Source organism: Jatropha curcas, chromosome 10 (genome assembly GCF_041381405.1).
Source record: "Jatropha curcas cultivar XTBG-Jc1 chromosome 10, XTBG_Jcur_1.0, whole genome shotgun sequence".
NCBI lineage: Eukaryota > Viridiplantae > Streptophyta > Magnoliopsida > Malpighiales > Euphorbiaceae > Jatropha > Jatropha curcas.
In genome coordinates, this window is record NC_143160.1 from 1,866,983 (window position 1) to 1,890,548 (window position 23,566).

Genomic DNA, 23,566 nt, shown 5'->3' on the forward strand with positions numbered 1-23,566 from the left:
TTATTATTACAACATCGATGTTTAATGTTAATGATTTAAAACAAATAAAATATAACAATTATAATTGATAATCACAAATTAAATGCTAAAAGCAAAAATTTTACGGTATATTTCATAATGTACAGTGATAAACTAGACATGAGATAGTCTTTTTTGTTTCTAAACTTTATTCAATGCACATATTTATTTTAGTAACGGAAAAATAAGCGTGCAAATAAAAATTGGAAGGCTATAGACTTGGAACACAATTTTAATAAACGAAATGACGAGTCTAGCCTGACGATATTTATCAAATTTAAGGATAAAACCGTAAAATCATAAAAACCCTGGCTTTGCAAATTTCATCTGGATCTCAAACGCAAAACCCAATAAATCTCCTCTCCTCAACAACTGTGCATTTTTCTTCCTGAGTCCATATTCGCGCCATCGTTCAGACAAAGCGTTCTGAAGTTTATCCGATCTCGATTTCTTTTTCTTTTTTGGGTATTCAAAATATTAATTTCACTTATCCTTTTCTTATAGATTGAGATTTTCGCGTCAATAGTGATTGATAAATGGTCGAATGACCTAAGTTCAGTTTTTGTATAAATTCCTGATTTCTTTTCCCTCGTTGATAGGAATTGATTATGATTTTGCTTCACATTAATTGGATTTGTAAGCTGTTTTGGACGTGATTGAATTTTTAGTTCACTGGAGATTATGTATTTTGGATGGATTCTTCATTCTTGGTCATGTTTAGGTCGTTTTATTTCATAAATTAGGGTTATTTTGGATAATAGTAACTCGAGAGATTCGGTTGAATTCATCTGATGCATGTGCAGGAATAACTTGCCTGGGTTATCATTTTTAAAAGAATCTCAAATATAAACTTTTATTGGTCCGTTCCCAATATTAATCTTTATTTATGATAATTTTTTTGACAAGTAACTGCGGTATTATTGTGTCTTATTGTTTGATTTTTCATGGGTAGTGTTTTTTTAAATGTTTCGATTGTTGCATTAATTTATTTTAGTTTACTTCTAAATTGAACTTTCGTTGAGGGAGATTAGCCTCCTTGCGACTCTTTGGAGTTTGACTTAAGAATTCTAATTATAATTATGTATGGACAACTTTTAGGTAGGAGATTGCCATGGCTGCCTCTGAAGAGAATAGTGCGTTGTTCCCAATATTCATTTTGACAATAATGGCACTGCCTCTAGTGCCTTATACAATAATGAAGTTATGCCGCGCTGCATCAAAGAAAAGTAAGAGCATCCACTGCCGGTGCTCTGAATGCTCCCGTTCAGGGAAGTACCGGAAATCTATATTCAAGCGGGTGGGTTTCTATATTGGTACCTTCAATGCTATCAGTTATGCTACTTTTGGGATTAAGCTCTTTGGCCCTGCAATTCTATTAATTTTTCATTTTTTATCTTTTACTTTTTTCATTTCTGGCAGATTTCAAACTTCTCCACTTGCAGTAACTTGACATTGATACTTCTTTGGATCATCATGATATTCCTGGTTTACTACATAAAAAATATGAGTCGTGAAGTAAGTAATAAATAAATATTTATCATCTAGATCACTGCCAAATGAGGAACTTTTTTTTTTCTTGTTCCGTTTACATAATGCTCCTTATTTCTAGTTATATCACGCCTTTTCCACTTATGATTTATTTATTTATTTTTTTTTATTTCTCTTAATCAGATTCAAGTTTTTGATCCATATGCCATACTTGAGCTGCAACCTGGAGCTGCAGAGTCAGAAATAAAAAAGCGTTACAGGAGACTTTCTATTCTTTATCATCCTGATAAAAATCCAGATCCAGGTTGAAGGTGTTTTAGTCATTTGTTTATTTGTGCTTTCATGTGTGAATTTTTAACCAGGAAGAATGATGAACCATGTAATTAATGACCTGTTCCCACTAACACTTGTTTTCTGATTTTTTTTTTCAGAGGCCCACAAATATTTTGTGGAATCAATAACAAAGGCTTATCAGGCCCTAACAGATCCAATATCCCGTGAGAATTATGAAAAATATGGTCATCCAGATGGTAGACAGGTATAGCTTATGGGACAATGAATAGCTTTTGCTTAACTTATTCATTAATATTTTTTTTTGACACTAAAGTTCTTAGTACAATCTTACAGGGCTTTCAAATGGGTATAGCCCTTCCTCAGTTTCTGCTGGATATTGATGGGGCTTCTGGTGGAATACTTCTACTTTGGATAGTTGGTGTTTGTATTCTTTTGCCATTGGTGGTTGCAGTGATATATCTTTCGAGATCATCAAAATATACAGGAAACTATGTCATGCATCAAACTCTGTCCGCATACTATTACTTGATGAAACCCTCATTGGCTCCAAGGTAAATTTTCGTATTCCTAGTATCTAGTAATTGCTAATGTTGTGCATAAATTTAAGTTATGTTCAACATACAAGTAACATTAAATTTATGGATGAACTCATCCTCTGCTGTAAAGGATATTTACTATAGCTGTTTCACTATTTCTTATAAAGTATGTGAATACGACATTGTGCTGTGTGTTTCGCCTTTTATGATTGTATTACTAATTTGCATCTTGATCATACAGCAAAGTTATGGAAGTCTTCACTAAGGCTGCTGAGTATATGGAAATTCCAGTTCGTAGGACCGATGACGAACCTCTTCAGAAGCTTTTTATGTCAGTTAGAAGTGAGTTGAATCTGGATCTCAAGAACATTAAGCAAGAACAGGCTAAGTTTTGGAAGCAGCATCCTGCTGTAGTTAAGGTGGTTTGTTTAACAATATGTGATTATATTGAACTATCCAAACAGTCTTGTATTGATCCTTGATGAAGTTCATGTACTTACTTCTTTTCTATTTTTTTCTTCAGACAGAGTTGTTAATTCAAGCTCAATTAACTCGTGAAATAGCAGCCTTGTCTCCGGCTTTGCTAGGTGATTTTAGACGTGTGCTAGAACTTGCACCTCGCCTTCTTGAAGAATTAATGAAGGTATTTTTACATGCTGTATTCTATTTGTTTGAGAAGTCTGGGACTAATAATCTTATCAGGGCATGATCTTTTTGATTCCTTGATAAATTAACCCATGCCACACTTACTTTTATGGCATTTAGCCTGCATCTTCTTTGCATAAGATAGGCGATGGTCTTGAAGTGATCTTGGTGCAGTGGAAGATGAGTTCTATAGACTCTTCCAAGCAATTCTGGACATATTTATGAAATCTTTTCTAGAGAAGTTCATTATATGCTTTCCCTCGTCAAAAATCAGTTTTATTAAGTAGCTGTTGTGGAAGATGTAAAGTACTCTACCAAGTAATTTCCTCTGAGTGATGAAAATGGGATGAAATGGACGATATTTGCTCCATGCTTGTGGCCTTGAGACAAAAGTATCTCCTGTCACTGATTATTTATGTTTGATTGAAATATGCACAAAAAAAAGTCATAAGGGCACAAACTCTTAGGTGAATGTTAGGGGGCTAAAAAAAAATACATTTGTAGAGTTAGATGCATGTAAAAGATGATAACATGAATGTCAAAATCAGTATGAATAGTATGTGTGTGTGTTCCTAGATTTAGTTGCCACTTATATGTTATTTTAATGCTTTTTTTTTTTTTTTTCCATTAGTGATGCATCTATCTAGTGTTCTTTGAGCCATTCACTCTTTGGTACTCAATAGTGTTTCTCTCTACTTACAGATGGCAGTCATACCAAGAACTGCACAAGGCCATGGATGGCTGAGACCTGCAATTGGGGTTGTTGAGCTATCTCAATGTGTTATTCAGGTATGTTTGAGATTCTATTTGTTTATCATTATGAATGATATCATTCCCTGATTTTTGGATCTTATATTACAATAGAATTTCTTTATTATATGATGTATCTTTATGTTAATAGTTTACATCCCTTGTGGTATATTGATTAGTGTGAATAGTTCATTGTTTACGTTGGTATTAGAAGAAGATTGAGGCTTGTTGAAGATCTCCACCTCCCCTTCCTCCCAAATGGAAGAATATTTGCTTGTTTCACTTGTGCTCACAAACAACTGACTTTCTCCATCCCTTGCACTATGTCAACATAATCTCTATTAGACAATCACTGGACTTGCCCATCACGGTATGAGAGGAGTTACCCCCTGTAATGTTTGATTGATAACCGCATCTCCTGTCTATCACTGAAGAAGGGAAGGGAGGTTGTATAGATTATTTGTTGGATTCCCATTCATATGTAAGGCCTTTATAGTCACTAACACCTATTTACTACTCTTTGCTGGACTTTGATATACCATAGTTGCTTCTTGTTTGTGACACATAGTATTTGCACTGCACTTGTACATGATAGTAATTTCTATTTGTTACAGTATATTTCTGTGATTAAGCAGTCCAAGAACTTGTCACACATCATTGCAAAAAGATTTGTAGCAGAAACTTGTCACATTACTAGAGATGTATGATTCATGTTTCAGGCTGTTCCTCTCAGTGCAAGAAAAACTACAGGAGGATCCACAGAAGGGATTGCACCCTTTCTGCAGCTACCACATTTCAGTGAATCTGTTATCAAGAAGATAGCACGCAAGGTAATTGGATAGAATCTTATCTTGGCTCTTGCGATGCACGAATTTATGTTGTAATGTGCCTCTTTTGCTAGCAGTTGGTAAATCCATGTGTCAAAAAAAAAAAAAAAAAAAAAATCAGTCGGTAAATCTCAGGTTTAAGTGGACAACATCTGGGAGTCAATATTTGAATTATATCTTTAGAAACTATAGAGATGCATGTGAAGCTTCACAAATGAAGCCCATCATTCTCTCTCTATACTGTATTATTATTATAACAACTGGATTTGGTTAATGCCATATGCCCCAACACAGCAATTAAATTTGCTAACCTCCAGCCTCTTTGGAACAAATGAAGATCGTTTTGCATTTAATGGTGGTCTATTTAGATAAATATCTAATGCCCTTTTGATTCTATTGCTAAGAGTTCTTGTCCCTGAATGCAGAAGGTGAGAACTTTTCAGGATTTTTGTGATATGTCTCTGCAAGATCGTGCTGAGCTGCTTGAGCATGTTGCTGGATTCTCCACATCCGAAGTACAAGATGTTCAAACAGTATTAGAAATGATGCCTTCTGTAGCAGTTGAAGTAAGATGTGAAACTGAAGGTGAAGAGGGTATTCAAGAGGGTGACATTGTCACTGTGCAAGCTTGGGTAACCCTCAAACGCGCTAATGGCCTGGTCGGTGCACTACCCCATGCCCCCCGCTTCCCATTTCACAAGGAAGAGAACTTCTGGTTTCTACTTGCAGATCCCACCTCGAATAATGTGTGGTTTTCCCAGAAGGTAAATTTCATGGATGAAGCTGCTGCCATAACCGCTGCTTCCAAGGCAATTGAGGAGGCAATGGAGGGGGCTGGAGCAAGTGTTAAGGAGACAAGTGCAGCTGTAAGAGCAGCTGTTGAGAAGGTGCGAGATGGCTCTAGATTGGTGATGGGCAAGTTCCCAGCACCGGCAGAGGGGAACTACAACTTGACTTGTTACTGCTTGTGTGACTCATGGATAGGTTGTGACAGAAAGATTAACTTGAAGGTTAAAATTCTGAAACGAACAAGGGCTGGCACTCGGGGTGGGTCTATCTCTGAGGAGGGACCCATTGCAGAGGATGGGGTTGAAGAGGAAGAGGAGAATGAAGAAGAGGGATATGATGATTATGAGAGCGAGTATAGTGAAGATGAGGAAGATGAAAAAGATACAAAAAAGAAGGGCCCTGCTGCTAATGGAACTGTGCATAAAAGAGGCTCAAGCACAGAGGGTTCAGGGACAGATGAGGAATGAAACACTTGATTTGTTTATCCATGGAAAACAATAAGCTTTTTATTTATTGGGTGGATGAACTAAACTACCGTCACAGTGATGGTTATTTATGTCTCCTCTTTAATTGGGCAAAAATTTCAAACATTTTTTATTATCATTGACTACATTTTAATTGAGATCTTTAGGACAACTTTTTCGGCCTAATGAACGACCACCAGCCTCACTTCTAGTTTTGCCCCATCTTGTAAGGTCACTGCAATCAATTTTTTGTTCCTGAAAAACTAATGTATGAATGTGTTGCTTTGAACTGACACTGCAATCAATTTTTTGTTCCTGAAAAACTAATGTATGAATGTGTTGCTTTGAACTGACACTGAAGCGATGCACTAATTCAAGCATAAACCATATATCAATCGGCTTTCTATAGCTCATTAGCTTTTAATAAAGGGCCATTAAAGATGTGTAATAGAACACACAGGGCTCTGGAAAGAGGGAACCGTTCATTCTTTGAAGCCAGCTAAAATGTTTCATAAACAACATTATATCTCTCGATGAACAATTTAATCTCTTTTAGATACGACGTTCAAAGGAATAAAGGTCCTCGACAACTTACAAAAATTTTTTTGGAGAACAGCGAGGGATTACAGTTATATATCACTAATTGGACATATGCACAAAAGAATCCAAGTCTTCGTTCACCTAAATGCCTGATTGTGTTGTCACCAGGATGCCTAAATTCTGGAAGATAAAAGACTGCAGATTAACATGATAAGCATGTAACAACTCAAGATACTTCATTTAAGTTCATATTGGCATCTTCGTCATCAGATTCATCTGAACCATGAGAACTCCCCTCAACCTTGTTTATATCTTCAACAGCATCATCCTCATTTGATTCAGTTGAACCATTGGGAATTTCCACGCCCCTGTTTATGCCTTCATTAGCACCATCAAATTCATCAACATGTTTTGCTCGAACCCTAACACGCTTTCCTTTCATGTATCGATACTCCCATTTAGGTGGCGGATATTTCTTCTTCAATTTGTCATATTTGTCCAGCATACTCCGCTTCTGGAATACTTTTCCCACCATTTTAACAGTTGAAACACTTGGTCGGACACCAAGCTCCTCCATGTCAGCAAATATCTACACAAGTTAAAAGTTACTTCACTGAAAACAGGACTGGCAGCAGTATGCAATAAGAACTAGTATCAGTTGAGCAATATATGAATTTAGAATACGAAGATCAAACAATCTGAATGACAGTTGAAGTTGAAAAACTATACTAAGGAGAGAATAAAAAATGACAGTTGATAAACAAGAAGAATATGTTATAGAGGGACAAAAATGATGTATTTGAAGACAGGTGTCTCATGACAAAAGAAGCAAAAGACTCATTCATAGCCTTGGAGGTTATGAAAAGATGGTAGGTTAAACTACCTCAAACACCTTGTCATCCATGTCCCTCTTGTAATAAATAGATATCATTTTATCAAAGAAAATGCGAGGCATGCTTTCTAAGTTGCGGTGAAATAATCTTGTCCAAATCTCTTCGGCTTCATCAAGCCTTCCATCCTCTGCAAAGGCATTGAGTAAGGTGAAATACGTTCCCATCGTCCGTCCTTGGCCTTTGCTTAGCATCCACTTGATTACCTACAAACCAATGCATTTCTTTTGCGAATTCATCTACAGGTCATTTCCAAATAAAGCTGGGGTAGGCGGTGGGAATAGGTTTTTCAGTACCTGAATTATCCTTTTCCATTCCTGTTCCTCCTCAAGAATCTTCAATGCTTTCTTGAAAGCAATTATAGGGAACTCCAATTCCCAAGCAACAAAAGAGTCAAGTGCCCCATATACTTCCTCCTTAACATTTGACAATCCCTTTATCTATAGAACCAAAAGGTCAGAATAAAAAGATTATCATCCAAAGAATCCAAAATTCAACAGAATTTAGTAGTTGATAGATTTTCAAAACTTTTAAACTACTACGATAATCAGCAGAAATGTTCCGCTATCAACCAAAACAGCAACCTTTGAAAGTATAGGATTCTGCGATTGGCTTATTAAAAAACAAGCGAAATTCCGAGTTCAAGATACAAAGAAGAACACTTACGCATTTAATAAGTTTGGTTGACTTGGAAATTGTCCCAATTCTCTTGTTCGATTTCCACACTCGAGGATACCTTGGTCGGGGACCTTTTAAAGCGCATACCTGAAAAATAGCTGAAACTCTATAAGGAGTGCCAAGAAATCATCCATTCCAAAAAAAATTATCTTGCAAATGATTTCATGCATCATATAAGAAAAATCGAGTCGAGAGGCTTACAACCACACTGCTTGTACACTGCGAGAATTTTGTCACTTCTAATCTACTTGAAATGAGTGGCAGAGGAGGAGGTCTCAAGCAAAGCATTCTGAAACACCATTAAACAAGAATTCAGTAATCCTGTAACACAGTAGTTCTTTCGCTAAATCTCAATAAGGCAAAAATGGGACGGATTTTAATTTCTAAACCTAATTCGCAAACATGGTCAGATGTTTAGCTTTCTTATTAGAAAGGGAAAGAGTGTTACTGGCTAAAACTTCGACAACGGCAGAGACCGAGAGATTGAGTCTTAATGGAAGATTTTCCTTGTTTTTTTCAACCTTTTCTCCTCTTTCCCTCTTATTTTCTGGCATTTTCTTCCCCACATCCAAACAGAAGATGATATTTGCAAATTTTCTTGCATCAAAACGGTGCGTTTCGATTCGGGAGAGGTCCAAATGATTTTATGCAAAACTTTGCGTTTCGATTGACCAACATTTAAGTCCAGATAAAATATCTAACGCCTGTTCAGTTGTAGAAAACTAAAATCTGTATGGTTGCACCTGATTATTCCCACACCTCATCCGGTCATCTATTCTTCAACGAAGTGAAATGCTTCAAGCAGATCTCATGCTTCTTTAATAAATTGAAAGAGAGAGTTAGAGGATAAGAAATGATGATGATGATGATTGACACTGCCACAGCAGTTCGATTTCCCGGCGCAAATTTTTGCTCCTCCACTTGGATACCTTGTAACTCTCTCCCTCCGTCCCGTTACTTTGTTCATATTTTTTTTGAATATTGATGGTATTGCTAGAAATTCATGCATTTTCTGGCAGCCAAACAGAAATTACACACAAACTATCTCCATTTTAATTGTACCTCTCTTTGCTGTAGATTACCGTCGTACGTGGAACTTGGAGGAAGTTAACGGCATCCACGTCAACTCTCGACCGCTTATACATTCTAAAAGCTTCGCTATACCTTGGTACTGTGTACTGTGTTTACTTTTTCGGTTGCAGAGTAAAATGCCTAGCTAAGCTAAATTAATAGTCTTAAGAAAAGTGGGGAAGACTTAGTAAAACAAAGAGAAGAACTCATTGTTGGCATAGTATATTATTACCACTTGTAATCAGTCTCGAAAGGCTCTATTTTTCATGTTCTTTTGAGGAGATAGTACCTAAACTTTAATGATTAAACGAGTGGTTATGGATGTTCTTGCAGGAGCAAGTCACGAAGATTAAAGGGTGTTTCTTTCTTAAGGAGCAGAGTCTTAAAGAATAGGATTCGAGCATCTTCAAAGCATTTAGGTTCAGGTGTAGATCCATCTAATCAGAAAGGCAGCAGACAACAATATCATCCCTTTGAGGATATTGCGGAGGCCACATCAGAAAATAGTGGAGATGCGAGTCTTACAGCTCAAGAAACTGCTAGGACCATCGTTGAGGTATCAGATTGGACTTAGTAGCCAAATACTTCAATTAACAGTAACTTTCAAGTTTTTAGTTTCCCTTTGTGCATGTAAGTCTATCATTTGAATATATTATCCTTTGCATAATGGATTTCCACATCAGCATACTGTCGATTAGAAGTTTTCATTAAGCTTTTTCCGTAAATCATGGTTGTGTCAGGAGTTTGAGTAGAAGCTTCTCAAAGTTTTAGGTTTCATACTTTGAGCCAAAGCAACAGTGGGAGGCTTAAAATTAGATCCTGTCAAAGTGAACTTTTTAATGTTCGCCATCGAAGAAAGCTTACTTTTATATCATTTGTGCATTAAGTTGATAGCAACAGGTGCGGAATAAGGGATACCTTAACCTTAACCTTAAGCGCTTAATTATGCTATTATGTTGTGCTTCCAAACATGCCCTTCATTCCTATAATTAAAGCAAATATCCTATTAAGGTATTTTTTAGATCACATTTTTGTGGTTCTGTGCCCAAGTAATCATATACTCATCATTACTCCAAAAAATGCATAGGTATGAATTATATTTGTGTCAGTTTGCACAGCTAATGTTACCTGTAGTGTGTGAAATTCAGGTCAACAGCAAAGCAACCCTAATGTTGACTGGTTGGATCAATGGGGACACTCATGAAAATATTATTTGGCCAGACTTGCCTTACGTCACTGATGAACATGGAAGTAAGTCAAGTTTTTGGAGGTCATTATTCTCATGCTTATTTATTTTTGTTGTGGAATTGAAGCCTTATTTTTGTGCAATTGAAAGTATTAATCTGCTATAACTTTTTGCAGACTTATACTTTCAAGTGAAGAATGATGAAGACATTTTGCAAACCATTACGTCAGAAAATAATTTTGTGGTATGAAGTTTCTCTTCTCACGGACTGGCCTATGCAATAGATGCACACATATGATAACACAAGCATGCACATGTCAAGTCAGCATTTTTATTGGTGAATGAAACCTTATTTTTTCAATTTTGACTAAAGGTGGACATGTTGTTGATATCATTTGGCCTTGAAACTTTTGATGAGAAAATGCATGTCCTTTGAGACTTAAGAAGGACATAAAAGTACAACTTAGGCACCTTAATGCACTGTTATTTACAACAATAGAGAAATTTCAGTGCCCTCGATTCTCTTCAGAGTTTCTCAAGGTCTGTGAACTCTTATGGATGATGCAGCAAGCTATTATAGGCTTTGATGCTGCTATGGAAATGCTCAGTGAGATGGAGTTACTAGGTTCATCAGAACTTGATTTTGGAATAAAGGAAATTGAAGATGATGATAGTGATGTTGAAGATGATTATGAAGAAGATGAGGGTGAGGATGAGGACGAGGACGAGGACGAGGCTGATGAAGATGAAGATTATGATGAGGTCTGATTTCCCTTTTCTTGTAATCAGTTCTTGTCCTCAGATTGGCTTCCACATCCACAAGTATTTAACTGCAATGCATATCTTTTTCTTGTTTATAGGACTTTGTAATTATTGAAGATGAAGATGAGGAAGATGATTCTGATGAGGCACTTGGTGACTGGGCAAAATTGGATACCATGCGTTCTTCTCATCCAATGTATTTTGCCAAAAAGATAGCTCAGGTAATTTTCCATTATACACACAAGTGGCATAAAAGTACTTTTACAAAGATGACTTAAATTGTGTATTTTCCTTGATAATGTAAATTGTAGCTATGATTATTTCATCACAACTTACAGAGTTTATTCCTGTAAAGCAATAAAATCGCAATTTTACAATTGTTCCTGGTCTTAGGTGAATTTTATTTATTTATTTATTTTTTTATGTTGTTCTTGTTTATGTCTCATAGGTTACTTCAGATGCTCCTATAGATTGGATGGAGCAGCCTCCAGCTGGTTTAGCTATCCAGGGCCTCATAAGACCTGCCTTCATCGAAGAACACTCTGACATCCAGAAGCATATGTCTGGCAACCAGTCACATCAGCCTGACATAAATGAGGTTGGGAAAAAGGTAGAAGGACAAGTGGAAGATGTTGGTGGGATCAATGGTCAAAAACACGTGTCAGGATCATCTGAAGATATTTCAACTTGGGCAGAGGATTCTGAGAAAAATCAGGTTCCAAGAAATGGGACTTCATTTTACAAGATAGAAATGATTAAAATTCGGTTGATTTCAGCTCATGGACATCAAGTATGTTCCTTTTATTGGTTCATTTTTTTGTATCTGTGTTTGGAGAATGCTTCTTGCTTTTAAGTTCAATTTCACCTTGAATATGTAATTTGTCCAATATTTTTTTATGCTTAGTTGTCGTCTAGACTCAGACAACATTTCTGAGTGACAACAATGGACCTGCTGATTATATAATTCCTAAGTGCTGATTTAGTACTTTTCTGAGATCCATATCAATGTTGGCACCTAATATCCTTTTGTAACTAACTCCACTACATGCACATTCTTATCAAGTTTTTGCTTGTTCTGCTGTTTGAACTTGCTGCATACGACAATCATGCAACTTTAGTTCAAACATTTCAATATTCATTGGCTGTTGATATTAGGATAAAGTTACGGAAAGTTTTCTTCTATTTTCACAATTCTTCAATGTTAATATTCACAGTTATAAATGTAAAGTCATTGGATTTGTTGAATTTCCGCCAAACAGTTTACTTGAGATTTAGTGGAGAATAGAGATATGGTCTTGACATTTCTTGATAATATCCCCAAAAATTATTCACTGAATATGCACGGTCATTTTCGCATTGTGCATTATGTATTAGCACAACATGTGCTGCTTGAGAACCTGTTTTATTTATAGATTTGCATTAGCAGAAATTAATACCTCTGCTGCTTCTCTACAGACAATGGTCGAAGTAGAAGACTTTAGGAAGGCTCAACCCGATGCTATTGCACATTCAGCAGGCAAAATTTTATCTCGGCTGAAAGCTGGTGGAGAAAAAATCTCACAAGCTTTGAAATCGTTGTGTTGGAGATGCAAGGGTATACAAGTGGAGGTAACACAAGTTTTGCTTGGAAGTCCTTTGGGAATGTGCTAAATAATCTCTGGAAACATTTTGTTACTGCTTTGAGATTATAGAATGTCTGGACCATGTTTTCATTCATACTGCTGTTATGATATCAGAATTGGGCAATTTGTTTTCCACATATTGATGCATTTTTATTTATTTATGCTTGCTGTTCGTATGATATTGAGGCTCTTGAAAAGAGATTTATGGTTTTGGTACTTGTTTCTCATGCAAACTCAATAATTCTGCTTGAAGTATGAAAGCTAATTATGTTTAATTTTAGCTGTTGCTTGCAACTTGCAAGCAGTATGTATAAATTTTCTGGAAAATATCTTTTATTTTAAGTGCATTCCTCCCTAGTATCATTTGTAGTCTGTTAGATATGTGAGATTCTTCATTAATATAATTGTTTTTCCTTATATTTTACTGTAGGAGGCAGCACTAATTGGTGTAGATTCCCTTGGTTTTGATTTGAGGGTTTGCTCGGGAACACAGATCCAAACATTGCGATTTGCATTTAATTCACGGGTATGTCAGCTGTCCTAAAGACAATGGGTTTTTATTTTGGTGTTGCTATTTTTTATCTAGTTATCTTTTATTATTCTGATTCTCTTTTCTTTCTCTCTCTCCCAAAGCAAGGAAAAAAAAAAAGATTTCTTTATATTCTTACCTAACATGAGGCATTTTGAGAAACCTAGTTTTAGTAAAGACTTAAAAACAAAGATTTTGCACTTTGAAAATTTTAACTGTTAATTTGGTAATTGATCCAAAGATATTTGTGCAGTTTTAGTATGGTAGCACCTGTTCTTCATAGCGCCAGCAGTTGCATGGTTAACTATGAAGTTGGGGTGGACTACTGACAGATATAATTCAAAAATTGTCACCCTTATGATTTTAATCAAGTCTTACCAACCTTTAATAGCTACTGTGGCATTTTCAGTAGAATCTTAGCATCAATTTATCTGATTTTTGGAATGGCTCTGACAATGAGTTATTCCTTCCTCCTAATCAAAAATGTATTTGCAGGCCTCTTCGGAATATAGTGCTGAAAGACAACTTAATGATTTACTGTTCCCAAGGATCCCCCACAGGGCGCCCAAAAAGAAACAGACTCATCAAAATGAACTATAATATTGTTAAATATTATAATCCTGTTCAAATTCTGGCTGTTTCGTCCTACCCTTTCAGGCTAAGAACTGAACGCGGCAAGTGTATAAGTGGCCTTGCAGCTTTTCCTCCCATTTATTTATTAATGATAATTGAAATCCATTTTTCTGCTTGTCTCCAATCTTCTCTACTCATCACTCGACTGTTTTGCCATTACTCGCCCTGCGCGCCCACACACACACACACACACACACATAAAGGAAAAGAAAATGAAGACGGGAATGAAAATTTTTGCAAATCATTGTTTATTATGTATATTTGAAGGGAATGGGACTTCATTATTGCAAGGAAACATGGAATTTCAGCTATGAAATATGCTCTATCATCAAACAAGGAGTGGACAGATAACATAGAAAATCTTATTACTTAGCATCTTTCTATCTCAGTATTTTAACCCTTAACGTAATTCTCATAAACAAATTGGGCAGCAAGCATATCCACGACCGCAGAACCAACAGACTTAAATACAGTAAGCTCTTGTGAATCTCTCCTTCCAGCTTCATCCCCTTTGATCAACTCCACCAAATACCCAATATCCTTTTTCTCAATCACTTCTCTCTCGATTGCTCCGACAATCTCCCCAGCCTCTAGCAATGCAGCCTCATTATCAACAAAAACTCTCCCTCTCTTAATTGCATCATCATCACATTCCCTCATTGTCTCCTTAAATGATCCAACCAAATCCAAATGCGCTCCTGCCTTCATCTTCTCTCCTTTCACCAATGGCCTATCAGAATTTGTAGCACAACTCACAATATCACCCAATCCTATGATCTCCTCCAAATTATTATTACTTTCAAAACACACACTATTATTTTCTCCACATTCTTCCTTTAGTTTCAAAACTAAATCAGCTGCTTTCTTGATCGTTCTGTTCCAAATTATTACCTTCTCCAAACTGGGGTTTGCAGCCATATGGGCCTTGATCAAATGGGGAGCCAAAGAGCCTGCACCAATCATCACCAGTACTTTGCTACTATCATTAGCCAAGAGTTTTGAGGCCAAGCCAGAAACACAAGCTGTTCTATATAGGGTTAACTCAGTGCCATCCATAGATGCCAAAGTTTGTCCAGTTGTGGAGCTAAAAAGCACATAACTTGCATGGATTCCGGGTAAGTTTATGATGGAATTTTCCGGGAAGTGAGTGACAAGCTTTACGCCTATATAAGGAAGGGAAGGGGAGGAGGACCAAGAAGGCATTAGGAGAAGAGAAGAGGATGGTGAAACGGCGTAGCTTTGGCGGATTGGAGTTTGGAGTGTGGGCGAGACGGTGGGTAAAGATGTATGGAAGTGTTGGATTAAGGAGCTGTGTGAGAGGATGGAGCGCAGTGATTCTTTGGTGATGAAAACAGGGGAGATAGCCATTGATTAATGATTATTGCGCTATGGATGTTTTGGAGGTGGAGACGGGAATTAAAGAAAGAGCGACTTCTTTTTCTCCTCCGTAGACCCAGACTTTGCCTCTAATTTTAGTACGAATCGCTGTCTTCCTCGTAGAGTACAGAAAATGCATAACAGATGCGATGAAATAAAATCATATGGGAATGCGATAAGACGCGTTATGGATTGGTTTGTCTTTGTCCCATTGAAAATTACTACTGCTAGTCTTTAATGATTTTAAGCCCACAGAGTAAAAAGAATTCATTTTAAGGTTGGAAGAATAATGTACCTATAGAAAATATTAAAAATAAAAATTGCATCAATTAACAAGACAATTATTTTTATTTTTTTTTTTTTGAAAAAATAAAATCTCATTACTTAAGAGAACAAATTCAACAGGGTGGAATACTATCCCAAATAACATGGTGAGCATGGCGATAGGCAGCTCTAGCTAGAGTATGAGCTCCTATATTAGCTTGCCTGCGAACCCAACGGACCTCAAAATCAGGGCGAAGTCATATTAACCCTGTTTTATCGATTAATAAATGATTCATCACGTTTTATTAATTAATAAACAAGTTTAAGTCATATTATTACATATTAATATTATTACTGGTATATATTAAAAAAAAAAAAAGAGATATTTCAGTGGTCTGTTAATATCGTCGAAATTCTAACTTTTGCTGAAAAAGAAATTGCATTTTCTTCCCTTGCACAGACAGTCACAACAGAGGCAGAGAAAGCAGTAGTAAATACAATTATTGTAATCATAAACATGCAAAATAGTAATCATACATAAATTCCAAGGAGGTATATCTATATTTACAAATTAATGACTGGTTTGGGAAAGCTAACGTAGATATTTTAAGAGCAGAGCTATATACTCCGTAGCACCAGAATACATGACACAGATATTTAGATTCATTACTGAAGCAAATTTAGAGACGTGTGGGAAAAATGCTTTTGGATGACTTATGTGCAACTTCTGCAACCTTCATGAATTGTGTGAATTGGAAGAAGGGATCTATACACCTAACCCCAACCAGATTGGCAGGCTTAATTAAGTCGGGCACTGAAACCACCTCAATCAAGAATCAGGATATCTCAAAGTCCATTTAGGGTTGTAGATTGAATGGCATGGGAATCCAAGGAAGAGCCATCTACTGCTGCTTCTTTCATGGAATACTTCTTCAGTGTCTTGGTACCGTCTTATCTGGATCTTCCACCCCCCTGAAGCACGAACATATAGAAACATCTGCTGAAACCCGCAATTTAACTGAAATGCATTAACTCAGCTTGGGATGCAGTCCTTTCCACAGCCATCCACCAGTTGTCATCTTCGTTGACATTCTGCTTGCAGAAATAATATGATAACAAGCACATATGTTATGTTTTGAGTCTGAAGGAGTTTGTATCAGTCTACTCTGGGTGGGGAAAATATGAGATAACTAAACTGAGAACTGCAGTTGTGCTGGTAGCTGTTTCTCTTAATAAATTTTGCTACAGCCACCCTTGGCATTTCAAATGCAAATGAGGAACAAAAGAAACAAGCTGGCTACAAGATATCAAATATACATACTTATAGTAAGCAACTAACCAGGGTGCTAAGCTCCACTAGTTTCTGCTTACTTTCAATATCATCAGCCACTTTTGCAGCTTCTAGCCACCAAGAATCTTTAGCACAGCTGTCTGTATCATGCTCATCGTTGTAAAGCAGAATACCTTCACAACCACTGTTAACAGATTGATAGTCAGGTGTATCACTTGTTAATCCCATATGATTTGCAATTTGTACTGAATCATGGACAAATGAAGGATCAGGGATCAAATTTATTGGGATTGGTCGCAAGGGAGATCGGTAACCTGGTGCCATAAAAGAAAAAAGAGGTTTAAAATGCTTGTCCATACATCAAAAGGAAACTACAAGAAAAAGAACAAAAAAATACTAGAGAAAAACAAACTTTTATAGTACCTTGGCAATCTGGATCATGGCATTTCTGATAATAAACTGCCCTTCGCAGGTCAATGACATATATAACTGAACAAAAAAGAGAGATTGGTTCTCATAAGCTTCTATCTTTTATGTAAAATAGACACTGGGAACTCAAGCTTGTAAATAGAAAAAGTAGTTTCAAATAATATCTTCAAAATATTTCAGGGGTTACAGCATTTACAGCCAAACCAGTGAGAGTTTCTGAAATGTGCAGTCAATATTAACAGGAAAAATTTTCCTAAAGTATAAATATATTTTACTTGCAGCAAAAAGACATCAAACCAAAGAAGACATACCGTGATTGCTTTTATGCTGTCTACCAATCCGTTCACAATATCTGTTTCTTGACATGCTATAGACTATCAATCCATACTCTGAAAACCAATACCAGCTTCGGATTTTCCCTGATTTGCAGATATCGTCAGCAAGGTAGCATAGGAGATTAAAATTTGTAAAGCATCTCGTAGACAACATATTTTGTGACAGAAAAATGCAAGGAAGAAACAAGAAAAAAAAAAAAAAAAGATGCTCTAAGCTCATGCCAATAATCTAATTGGTACTAAACTGGAAGAAGATAACAAATAAACCTTTATCATGAAATTTAAAATGTAACCAGATAACTCCTTATGGTAAGTATTGAACAAGGGATGGCTAATATAAGAATGGAACTAGTAGCAAAAAGAAAATTGTAGGAACAGTTTAACAGGCTTTGCCATTTTGCGAGAATATTAGAGAACTTGGAATTTCCAGAGTTTCCACCACACAAAATACGTTTCAAGTCAGTAACCAGAGACAGCAAAACATACAAATGAAAATGGTACTCACCCGATAGACTTCCAGCAGAGGCGATAGATTCTACAAAATTGTCCAAAAATGGGAATGGTGACTTCCCCATTGTATATGTTGTTGATAAATTTACTTGAGAAGTATCATACCTTCTAGAATAACAGTTTTCCTACATTCAGAGAGATTTCATATTGTAAGTGGATCAGCATTATGCATACCAGGGCATGCTTCTCAAAAGATACCAACATCATACCATCCTCACAGTCAACACCAGTTCAAGGTCATAAAGATATTGAGTTTTTTGGAAGTAAAAAAAATAGTTGTTTTGAAGTGTGTATGATAAAATATAAAAGTAGATATATATATATATAAGGCAGCTCAGTATTGGAACTAATGAAGAGTTCAAAAATGTACCTCTGTATCAAAATGCAGGGTCTTCACACAATCCAAGTCCATTTTGCAGACTAGAAGCTTCTCACAATCAGTATCCATATTGCAAATCAAGGATGCCATGAACATGTCTTCCTCGCACTGTTATTCACCAGGATCAGCATATTACTGATAGTTGAGTGCAGAAAATTATGTTCTATCACAGAACCACTAATTAGATTCTTGTCGATTACTTGTGATTGACATTCTCTTTGCTGAAATGTCAACCATTCAACCTAAACCTTCTAGAGTTCATTGAAAGCTTCTTCATGATAAAGTTTATATCCTACTCCAACTATTACAATATAATTAAGGAAAATGATAAATTAAGAAAACAAAATGCAAAGCGAAAAAGAAAAGAAAATAAAGGGACTGGCTATTGAATGTACAAATGGGTAATATAATACAATCTCATGCCATTGGCCAACAAATTTTTGCCCTCGGTAGCACTACCACTGATGGAAAGCCAATAATTAGAGACGTAAAAAGTAAAAAGAAAACACACTAAACAATTTGGATAGTGAATGGCACGTGAAGTATCATGAAAAAGTTTTAACACATTGTGCAAATTTTTTGTTGTTTAATTGTGCCTCCTCCATAGTTGGACAAGACTGCCAAAAACCATACAGTAGACAAACAAAGAGAAAGGGATGAGAAAGAAGACGCTGAAGATCTACAGAGAATGCTAGGCAAATTTTGGATCAAATAAAGAGCCTTGTTACTGGATATAAAGTTTTTTTTGTCTAGTGAAATTACTCTGTTATGGTAAGGAGAATAGCATACCATGTCCTTACATTTGAAGCGCCCAGTGGGTAGAAGGATGGCGCTCTTCCCTGCCTTGGATGACAAAGCCACACGAAAGACGCGATTTCTAGAATAGACAGCAGTATCTATAAAAATTTGCATTGTAGATTCAGCACTTGAATCTTTTCTTATGAATAGTTTTTCAAATCTTCCATCTCTTTCCCTTGCACTTAAGATCCGAGAGCATATCTGACATGTTATAACATATTGAAACTAGTTGATATCTCTAGAAGAATTCTGTAGCAACTATACATGGACATGATGTTCTATACCTCATGTTTTATAAAAAGAAACATGCATCAGTATTAAATATGCCTATTTTCTAAAGGATACCTCTGAAACAAATGCACCTGCATGTGAGTTGTCCTTAAAACCAGCCTTCGGTATGCGGATGATCAAGTGGCGTGAGAACTTTTCTGCATGTGCAAAATTAGAAGCAATAACTGCTTTGAAAAACCAGGGCATCACTTAGTTAAATGCAAAGCATAGTATGTCCCACATTATACATTCCAAAAACAGACAATTTGCAAAAGGCATAGACCATAGTACTATTGAAGAGTTCTTAGGAGAATGCTCAGTGTCTTATGAATTCTCTCTCTCTCTCTCTCTCTCTCTCTCTCTAGTAATTCTACCTTGAAGTAAGCCAGACTGGTTCTAATGTTAGCATAGGTAGGTACAAGCAAGACTATTACCAAAGGCTAATGGATTTGAATTGTGGAAACAATCTCTCCACCCTCTTCAAACCCTCCCAAAGGGGAAGCCTTCTGCATTGTTGGAATGCCCTTAGGCATTTCCAAGCTATTTTTTCACTAAACTAAAAGTTCAGACTAATTTGAAGAATCCTCCAATATACATCTTCCCAGTATTTAGACTTGGCACCTGCATGCTTGATCAATAACTTTTTCTGGTTAATGTTTCTTTGAGTAACAGCAAGGTTACGAACTCAACTTTTATGATAAAGAATTTAAGACAGTATAATGCATCTACCTAAACCTTTGGATATTTAAATATATATTGAAATATCAAGAGACAAAGAACAGCAAACAGATGTTATGTTTATACCAGCTCAACGTACCTGCAGTGGAGGAATCGAGTTCTACTATCCACTCATGGTTTCCTTGAATAGAATACTTTTCTAGAAATGCTTCTAGAATGACAGATATCAAGAGATCAACCATTTCGTCTCCATTTTTTTCTGCATTTTCTCTTTTGTCGAACTCCAAATCAAAATACAGATGGCATGGTACACCCTGTAATCCACACATCATATAATTAGAAAAACATGCAAGTTCTGTAATTGATATTAAAATTAGAACAAGAAAATGTTCTATTCAGGTTTATGATAGCCAGATTACACCAAAGCATTTATAAAAGAGGCACTAAAAGCAAGCAGGGAGCAGACAGCAAAAATGAGAAATCATCACAGCCTTAAGAAATGTAACTATGTAAAGCCAGCCCCAATTTTGAGGCAAATTTGCAATAATATATCAGTACGTGTGTGGTTGATTTATGAAAGAGAAAACATAGAGGTAGTCACCTCCTGAATCACTTCATAATGATGGCGAAATTTGGAATCCATGTTTTTGTACCTGAAATTCAAAAGACTGACATGAGCAAACCCTTCAAAAGAGAAAGTAGTCCAATGAAAGTTGTTGATTGGACTACAATAATAATAATAATAATAATAATAATAATAATAATAACAATAATAAACAAGAAAACCTGCTCCAGAACTCCTTGTATGTTGAAACAAGAAACCTTCTTTGACCATTATGGTGATCTTGATAACTAAAAACATGCACATTCGCGTGCTCCTTTGCGAAGTTCAATGCTTCATTCTGCCTTGGAAATGTAGCCCATACTTCCTTTCTAAGAAGCCAGTGACCGGAGTGAACTTGTATCCATGATATAATAGAAAATGCATGAACTGAAGAATGAAAAGGAAGTGCTGCCTCAGAGAATTTGCATGGAGAAGTAAAGTCGAAAAGGGCAGGACAAGTACCTCAAGTCTGATTTTTGTTGTTCTGCGAGATCAATACGTATTTCATGTAGCAGTCGCAACAAACTAATTGGCCTTTTTGGAGGCACACCATGTGGAGATCCATAAAACACAATAGGAGAAAACTGCCTCCCATGACTAAAGTTTTTTTCTCCAACCACTGTTAAACCAAGCTGAAGAAGTAGTGATAAAATGAATGAAAATCATAAAAGGGACTTCTAAGCCATGCATCAAAAACAAAATAAAGCTCAATATTAACTCAAGGAAGATATGCTTTAATGCATAAAAGATAAGCTCACAAGAGGTACACAAGGTTTATCTTATCTTCAGTCATTGGGTTTACACTAATTTCAATGCAGTTGGTTAAGTTTAATTTGTTAGACAATGAAAATACCAAAATCTAGTTTGTGCATCAACGAGGTCATAATTGCAAGGTTCCAGTAGAAATTAGTGTGAAATTTTTACGTAATATCCAAATTATTAAGTCCTATTGCCCACCTGTAATTGCACAATCAGATTAGAAACATCTAATTCATTAACATGTCAAATATCCAGTTGAATGTTATTGAAATTGGGCATAAGTGCTTTATTGAAACAAAAATATAAGCTGAGTGATTCTGTGAATGACAAGACCGTGTTGGAAACTAGTGATAAGTCAAGTGACGACATATGAAATTAAGCTAGGAACAAATTCGATGCATAACCTGAGTGCATGTTAAGATTCACTTTTTTCTGAGTCACAACAAGTCAACAACATGGCAAGACTTTACACTTGGTTGCATGCAGAGATATAACGGAGCCATCAAACAAACTCGATATGTACTTGAAAGAGGGAAAAAAAAAAAAGGAAGAGAAAGGCAAAAGTACGAACTTCCTCTTTAGAAACCTGTGCATCAGTTGCATTCTTCTTCTTTGGTTGCGTGGCTGATCCTGGTGATGGTGTGCCAGAAGCTGATGATACCTCATGTATTCCATTCCCTTGCTTCAGTTTGCTCTTGTTTCTTTTTCTTTCTCTTACGGCAGATTCTGCAAACAAATTCAAAAACAACCTTATGTAAGCAAAAGAATCAAATAACCACTCATACATTTAAATACTGGGAACCTGAAAACTGTTAACACATTTATAAAATCGTATCGAGTAGTATATAAATCAGTAACATTTGCTTTATCAGTTCCAACCAGAACAGATATCAAAATCCAGGGAAATTTTATAAATTACTAAGGCAAATAACAGACAGCACAAGAGGATAAGACATAGTGAAACCTAGAAGTTCCAGTATCATTTTCTTCCATATATTAATGTTCCCCCTTACTAAGAAGCCAAAACAGGTGAAGAATGAGAAATTGGGAACTTACGAGGAGGAGAGACACCACACTTGAAGCATTCAAACAATCGATCTACGTCGTCCATATTGCTGGATGACATTTTCCCAAATTCTCTCTGCTGTTTTTTTTTTTTTCTTCTCCCAAAAAAACAGAATACGAATTAGCGGGAAATTGATTTGTGAGAGAAAAATGATAGCGGGCTAGTAATGGGCCTATTTCTCACTTGGGCTCCTTGTTTGCCAATCGGAACTTCTGAAACTCTGAATTCTTGAAGACTTCGTTTTGAAAATTACAAGCCCTCCTCAGTACTTGTTCAGCAAACCGATTGGCCATGAATGAATGAATATATATTGTCATCGGTTTTTTATATTGCAGTTAACTAAAATATAAATCTCATTTTTATTCTCGCCGTTAATCCGAAACCCATCAAATTTTATTTTTTTTTTATGCAGAAAAATGCAGGAGTGTTTGTTGCTGCAAGGAATTTTCAATTTTATCCGATTAAGGTATAGCAACCCGAGAGAGTTATTTTTGTGAATATATTACGAATGAATGCAAAACCTGGGGAGGTTACGGCTGCCATGGCTTGTTAAAAAGGAGAAAATTAAAAATATCATTTTTTGAACTCATGGTTATACTTTTAGTGGGTGCAGACTTGCAGTGTGGATGTCCAATGAAATTCTTTCTATTGCTGACATGAAATTTTTTAGTTTTTGTTTTTTTTCTCAATTTCTAAACTCCATTTTGTATATTATGCAATCTTATTTCATTGGGAATCTCTCGATACAGTAGCCACTTGGCATTTTGCTCTTGGAATTTATACCTATGAGTAGTCTGTGCATTATGTTTCTCACTATTACTCTGGGTGTGCTCGATATGTACTAAGTCTTGGCCATCTCTCTTGGTTAGCTTTCTTCTGCTGTTCCTCTTTCCTATGGGCATGGCATACCCAATTGGTAGATGGTTCGTTATAGTAGATTTGGCTACTTGGAAAGGGTCATTATGCACTCTTAAGATGAGCAGAGCTTAAGATATTAGTGGATTTGTATACCTATGAGGTAGCTTCCAGAATTTATTTAGTCACAAAAATTCTGTGCAAATCCTTTCATGTACTGTATATGGAA

The 23,566-nt window shown here is 36.2% G+C and overlaps 5 protein-coding genes across 8 annotated transcripts; 2 read left to right on the forward strand and 3 right to left on the reverse strand.

Moving 5' to 3' along the window:
- The first annotated feature begins 326 nt into the window (after positions 1-326).
- LOC105648404 (dnaJ protein ERDJ2) lies at positions 327-5,983 on the forward strand. The gene is made up of 11 exons (XM_012234778.4): positions 327-483; positions 1,117-1,315; positions 1,438-1,533; positions 1,690-1,810; positions 1,938-2,044; positions 2,134-2,351; positions 2,578-2,755; positions 2,860-2,979; positions 3,684-3,770; positions 4,451-4,561; positions 4,984-5,983. Exons 2-11 carry the CDS (start codon positions 1,130-1,132, stop codon positions 5,812-5,814), a joined length of 2,055 nt encoding a protein of 684 aa, XP_012090168.1. The 5' UTR covers positions 327-483; positions 1,117-1,129; the 3' UTR covers positions 5,815-5,983.
- Positions 5,984-6,274: 291 nt separating this feature from the next.
- Positions 6,275-8,511, reverse strand: EMB1417 (Pentatricopeptide repeat (PPR) superfamily protein). Of its 2 annotated transcripts, none has more exons than XM_012234781.4 (6): positions 8,368-8,511; positions 8,121-8,208; positions 7,908-8,006; positions 7,538-7,681; positions 7,235-7,447; positions 6,275-6,940 (listed from the first exon to the last, which is right to left on the reverse strand). In XM_012234781.4, exons 2-6 carry the CDS (start codon positions 8,205-8,207, stop codon positions 6,578-6,580), a joined length of 906 nt encoding a protein of 301 aa, XP_012090171.1. In that variant the 5' UTR covers position 8,208; positions 8,368-8,511; the 3' UTR covers positions 6,275-6,577. The 2 variants fall into 2 exon arrangements, with proteins under 2 accessions (XP_012090171.1, XP_012090172.1); XM_012234782.4 differs by having other exon boundaries at positions 8,309-8,447.
- A 105-nt stretch (positions 8,512-8,616) lies between these two features.
- Positions 8,617-13,841, forward strand: LOC105648405 (hypothetical protein). The gene is made up of 11 exons (XM_012234780.4): positions 8,617-8,851; positions 8,997-9,087; positions 9,324-9,546; positions 10,139-10,241; positions 10,353-10,420; positions 10,744-10,938; positions 11,037-11,159; positions 11,387-11,728; positions 12,394-12,546; positions 12,991-13,086; positions 13,585-13,841. The coding sequence occupies exons 1-11, from the start codon at positions 8,773-8,775 to the stop codon at positions 13,687-13,689; spliced, it is 1,578 nt and encodes a 525-aa protein (XP_012090170.1). The 5' UTR covers positions 8,617-8,772; the 3' UTR covers positions 13,690-13,841.
- Positions 13,842-13,953: 112 nt separating this feature from the next.
- LOC105648407 (NAD(P)-binding Rossmann-fold superfamily protein) lies at positions 13,954-15,287 on the reverse strand. Its single transcript, XM_012234783.4, has one exon. The coding sequence runs from the start codon at positions 15,088-15,090 to the stop codon at positions 14,116-14,118; it is 975 nt and encodes a 324-aa protein (XP_012090173.1). The 5' UTR covers positions 15,091-15,287; the 3' UTR covers positions 13,954-14,115.
- A 564-nt stretch (positions 15,288-15,851) lies between these two features.
- LOC105648408 (DNA primase) lies at positions 15,852-22,806 on the reverse strand. 3 transcript variants are annotated; one of them, XM_037639435.2, is made up of 14 exons: positions 22,473-22,806; positions 21,988-22,142; positions 21,120-21,289; positions 20,840-20,986; positions 20,655-20,706; positions 20,193-20,367; positions 19,451-19,533; positions 19,097-19,306; positions 18,299-18,415; positions 17,924-18,053; positions 17,395-17,502; positions 17,078-17,143; positions 16,703-16,968; positions 15,852-16,458 (listed from the first exon to the last, which is right to left on the reverse strand). In XM_037639435.2, the coding sequence occupies exons 1-14, from the start codon at positions 22,540-22,542 to the stop codon at positions 16,378-16,380; spliced, it is 1,830 nt and encodes a 609-aa protein (XP_037495363.1). In that variant the 5' UTR covers positions 22,543-22,806; the 3' UTR covers positions 15,852-16,377. The 3 variants fall into 3 exon arrangements, with proteins under 3 accessions (XP_037495363.1, XP_020540780.1, XP_012090174.1); XM_020685121.3 differs by having other exon boundaries at positions 15,852-16,455; positions 16,735-16,968; positions 22,473-22,805; XM_012234784.4 differs by having other exon boundaries at positions 15,852-16,455; positions 22,473-22,799.
- Positions 22,807-23,566: the final 760 nt, after the last annotated feature.

What these genes read in the sequence shown, in the direction of transcription:
- EMB1417 (XM_012234781.4), bottom strand. Translation starts at nt 8,207, where the DNA reads ATGCTTTGCTTGAGACCTCCTCCTCTGCCACTCATTTCAAGTAGATTA. An exon ending in AGTGTACAAGCAGTGTGGTT is followed by an intron (nt 8,007 to 8,120) that starts GTAAGCCTCTCG and finishes GCTATTTTTCAG; the next exon opens with GTATGCGCTTTAAAAGGTCC. An exon ending in TGGATGACAAGGTGTTTGAG is followed by an intron (nt 6,941 to 7,234) that starts GTAGTTTAACCT and finishes TAACTTGTGTAG; the next exon opens with ATATTTGCTGACATGGAGGA.
- LOC105648405 (XM_012234780.4), top strand. Translation starts at nt 8,773, where the DNA reads ATGATGATGATGATGATTGACACTGCCACAGCAGTTCGATTTCCCGGC. An exon ending in AAGATGAAGATTATGATGAG is followed by an intron (nt 10,939 to 11,036) that starts GTCTGATTTCCC and finishes TCTTGTTTATAG; the next exon opens with GACTTTGTAATTATTGAAGA. An exon ending in GATTTGCATTTAATTCACGG is followed by an intron (nt 13,087 to 13,584) that starts GTATGTCAGCTG and finishes ATGTATTTGCAG; the next exon opens with GCCTCTTCGGAATATAGTGC.
- LOC105648408 (XM_037639435.2), bottom strand. Translation starts at nt 22,542, where the DNA reads ATGTCATCCAGCAATATGGACGACGTAGATCGATTGTTTGAATGCTTC. An exon ending in CAGGTGCATTTGTTTCAGAG is followed by an intron (nt 19,307 to 19,450) that starts GTATCCTTTAGA and finishes ATAACATGTCAG; the next exon opens with ATATGCTCTCGGATCTTAAG. An exon ending in ACAGCATAAAAGCAATCACG is followed by an intron (nt 17,144 to 17,394) that starts GTATGTCTTCTT and finishes TTTTTTGTTCAG; the next exon opens with TTATATATGTCATTGACCTG.
- LOC105648407 (XM_012234783.4), bottom strand. Translation starts at nt 15,090, where the DNA reads ATGGCTATCTCCCCTGTTTTCATCACCAAAGAATCACTGCGCTCCATC.
- LOC105648404 (XM_012234778.4), top strand. Translation starts at nt 1,130, where the DNA reads ATGGCTGCCTCTGAAGAGAATAGTGCGTTGTTCCCAATATTCATTTTG. An exon ending in GTCATCCAGATGGTAGACAG is followed by an intron (nt 2,045 to 2,133) that starts GTATAGCTTATG and finishes ACAATCTTACAG; the next exon opens with GGCTTTCAAATGGGTATAGC. An exon ending in TCAAGAAGATAGCACGCAAG is followed by an intron (nt 4,562 to 4,983) that starts GTAATTGGATAG and finishes CCCTGAATGCAG; the next exon opens with AAGGTGAGAACTTTTCAGGA.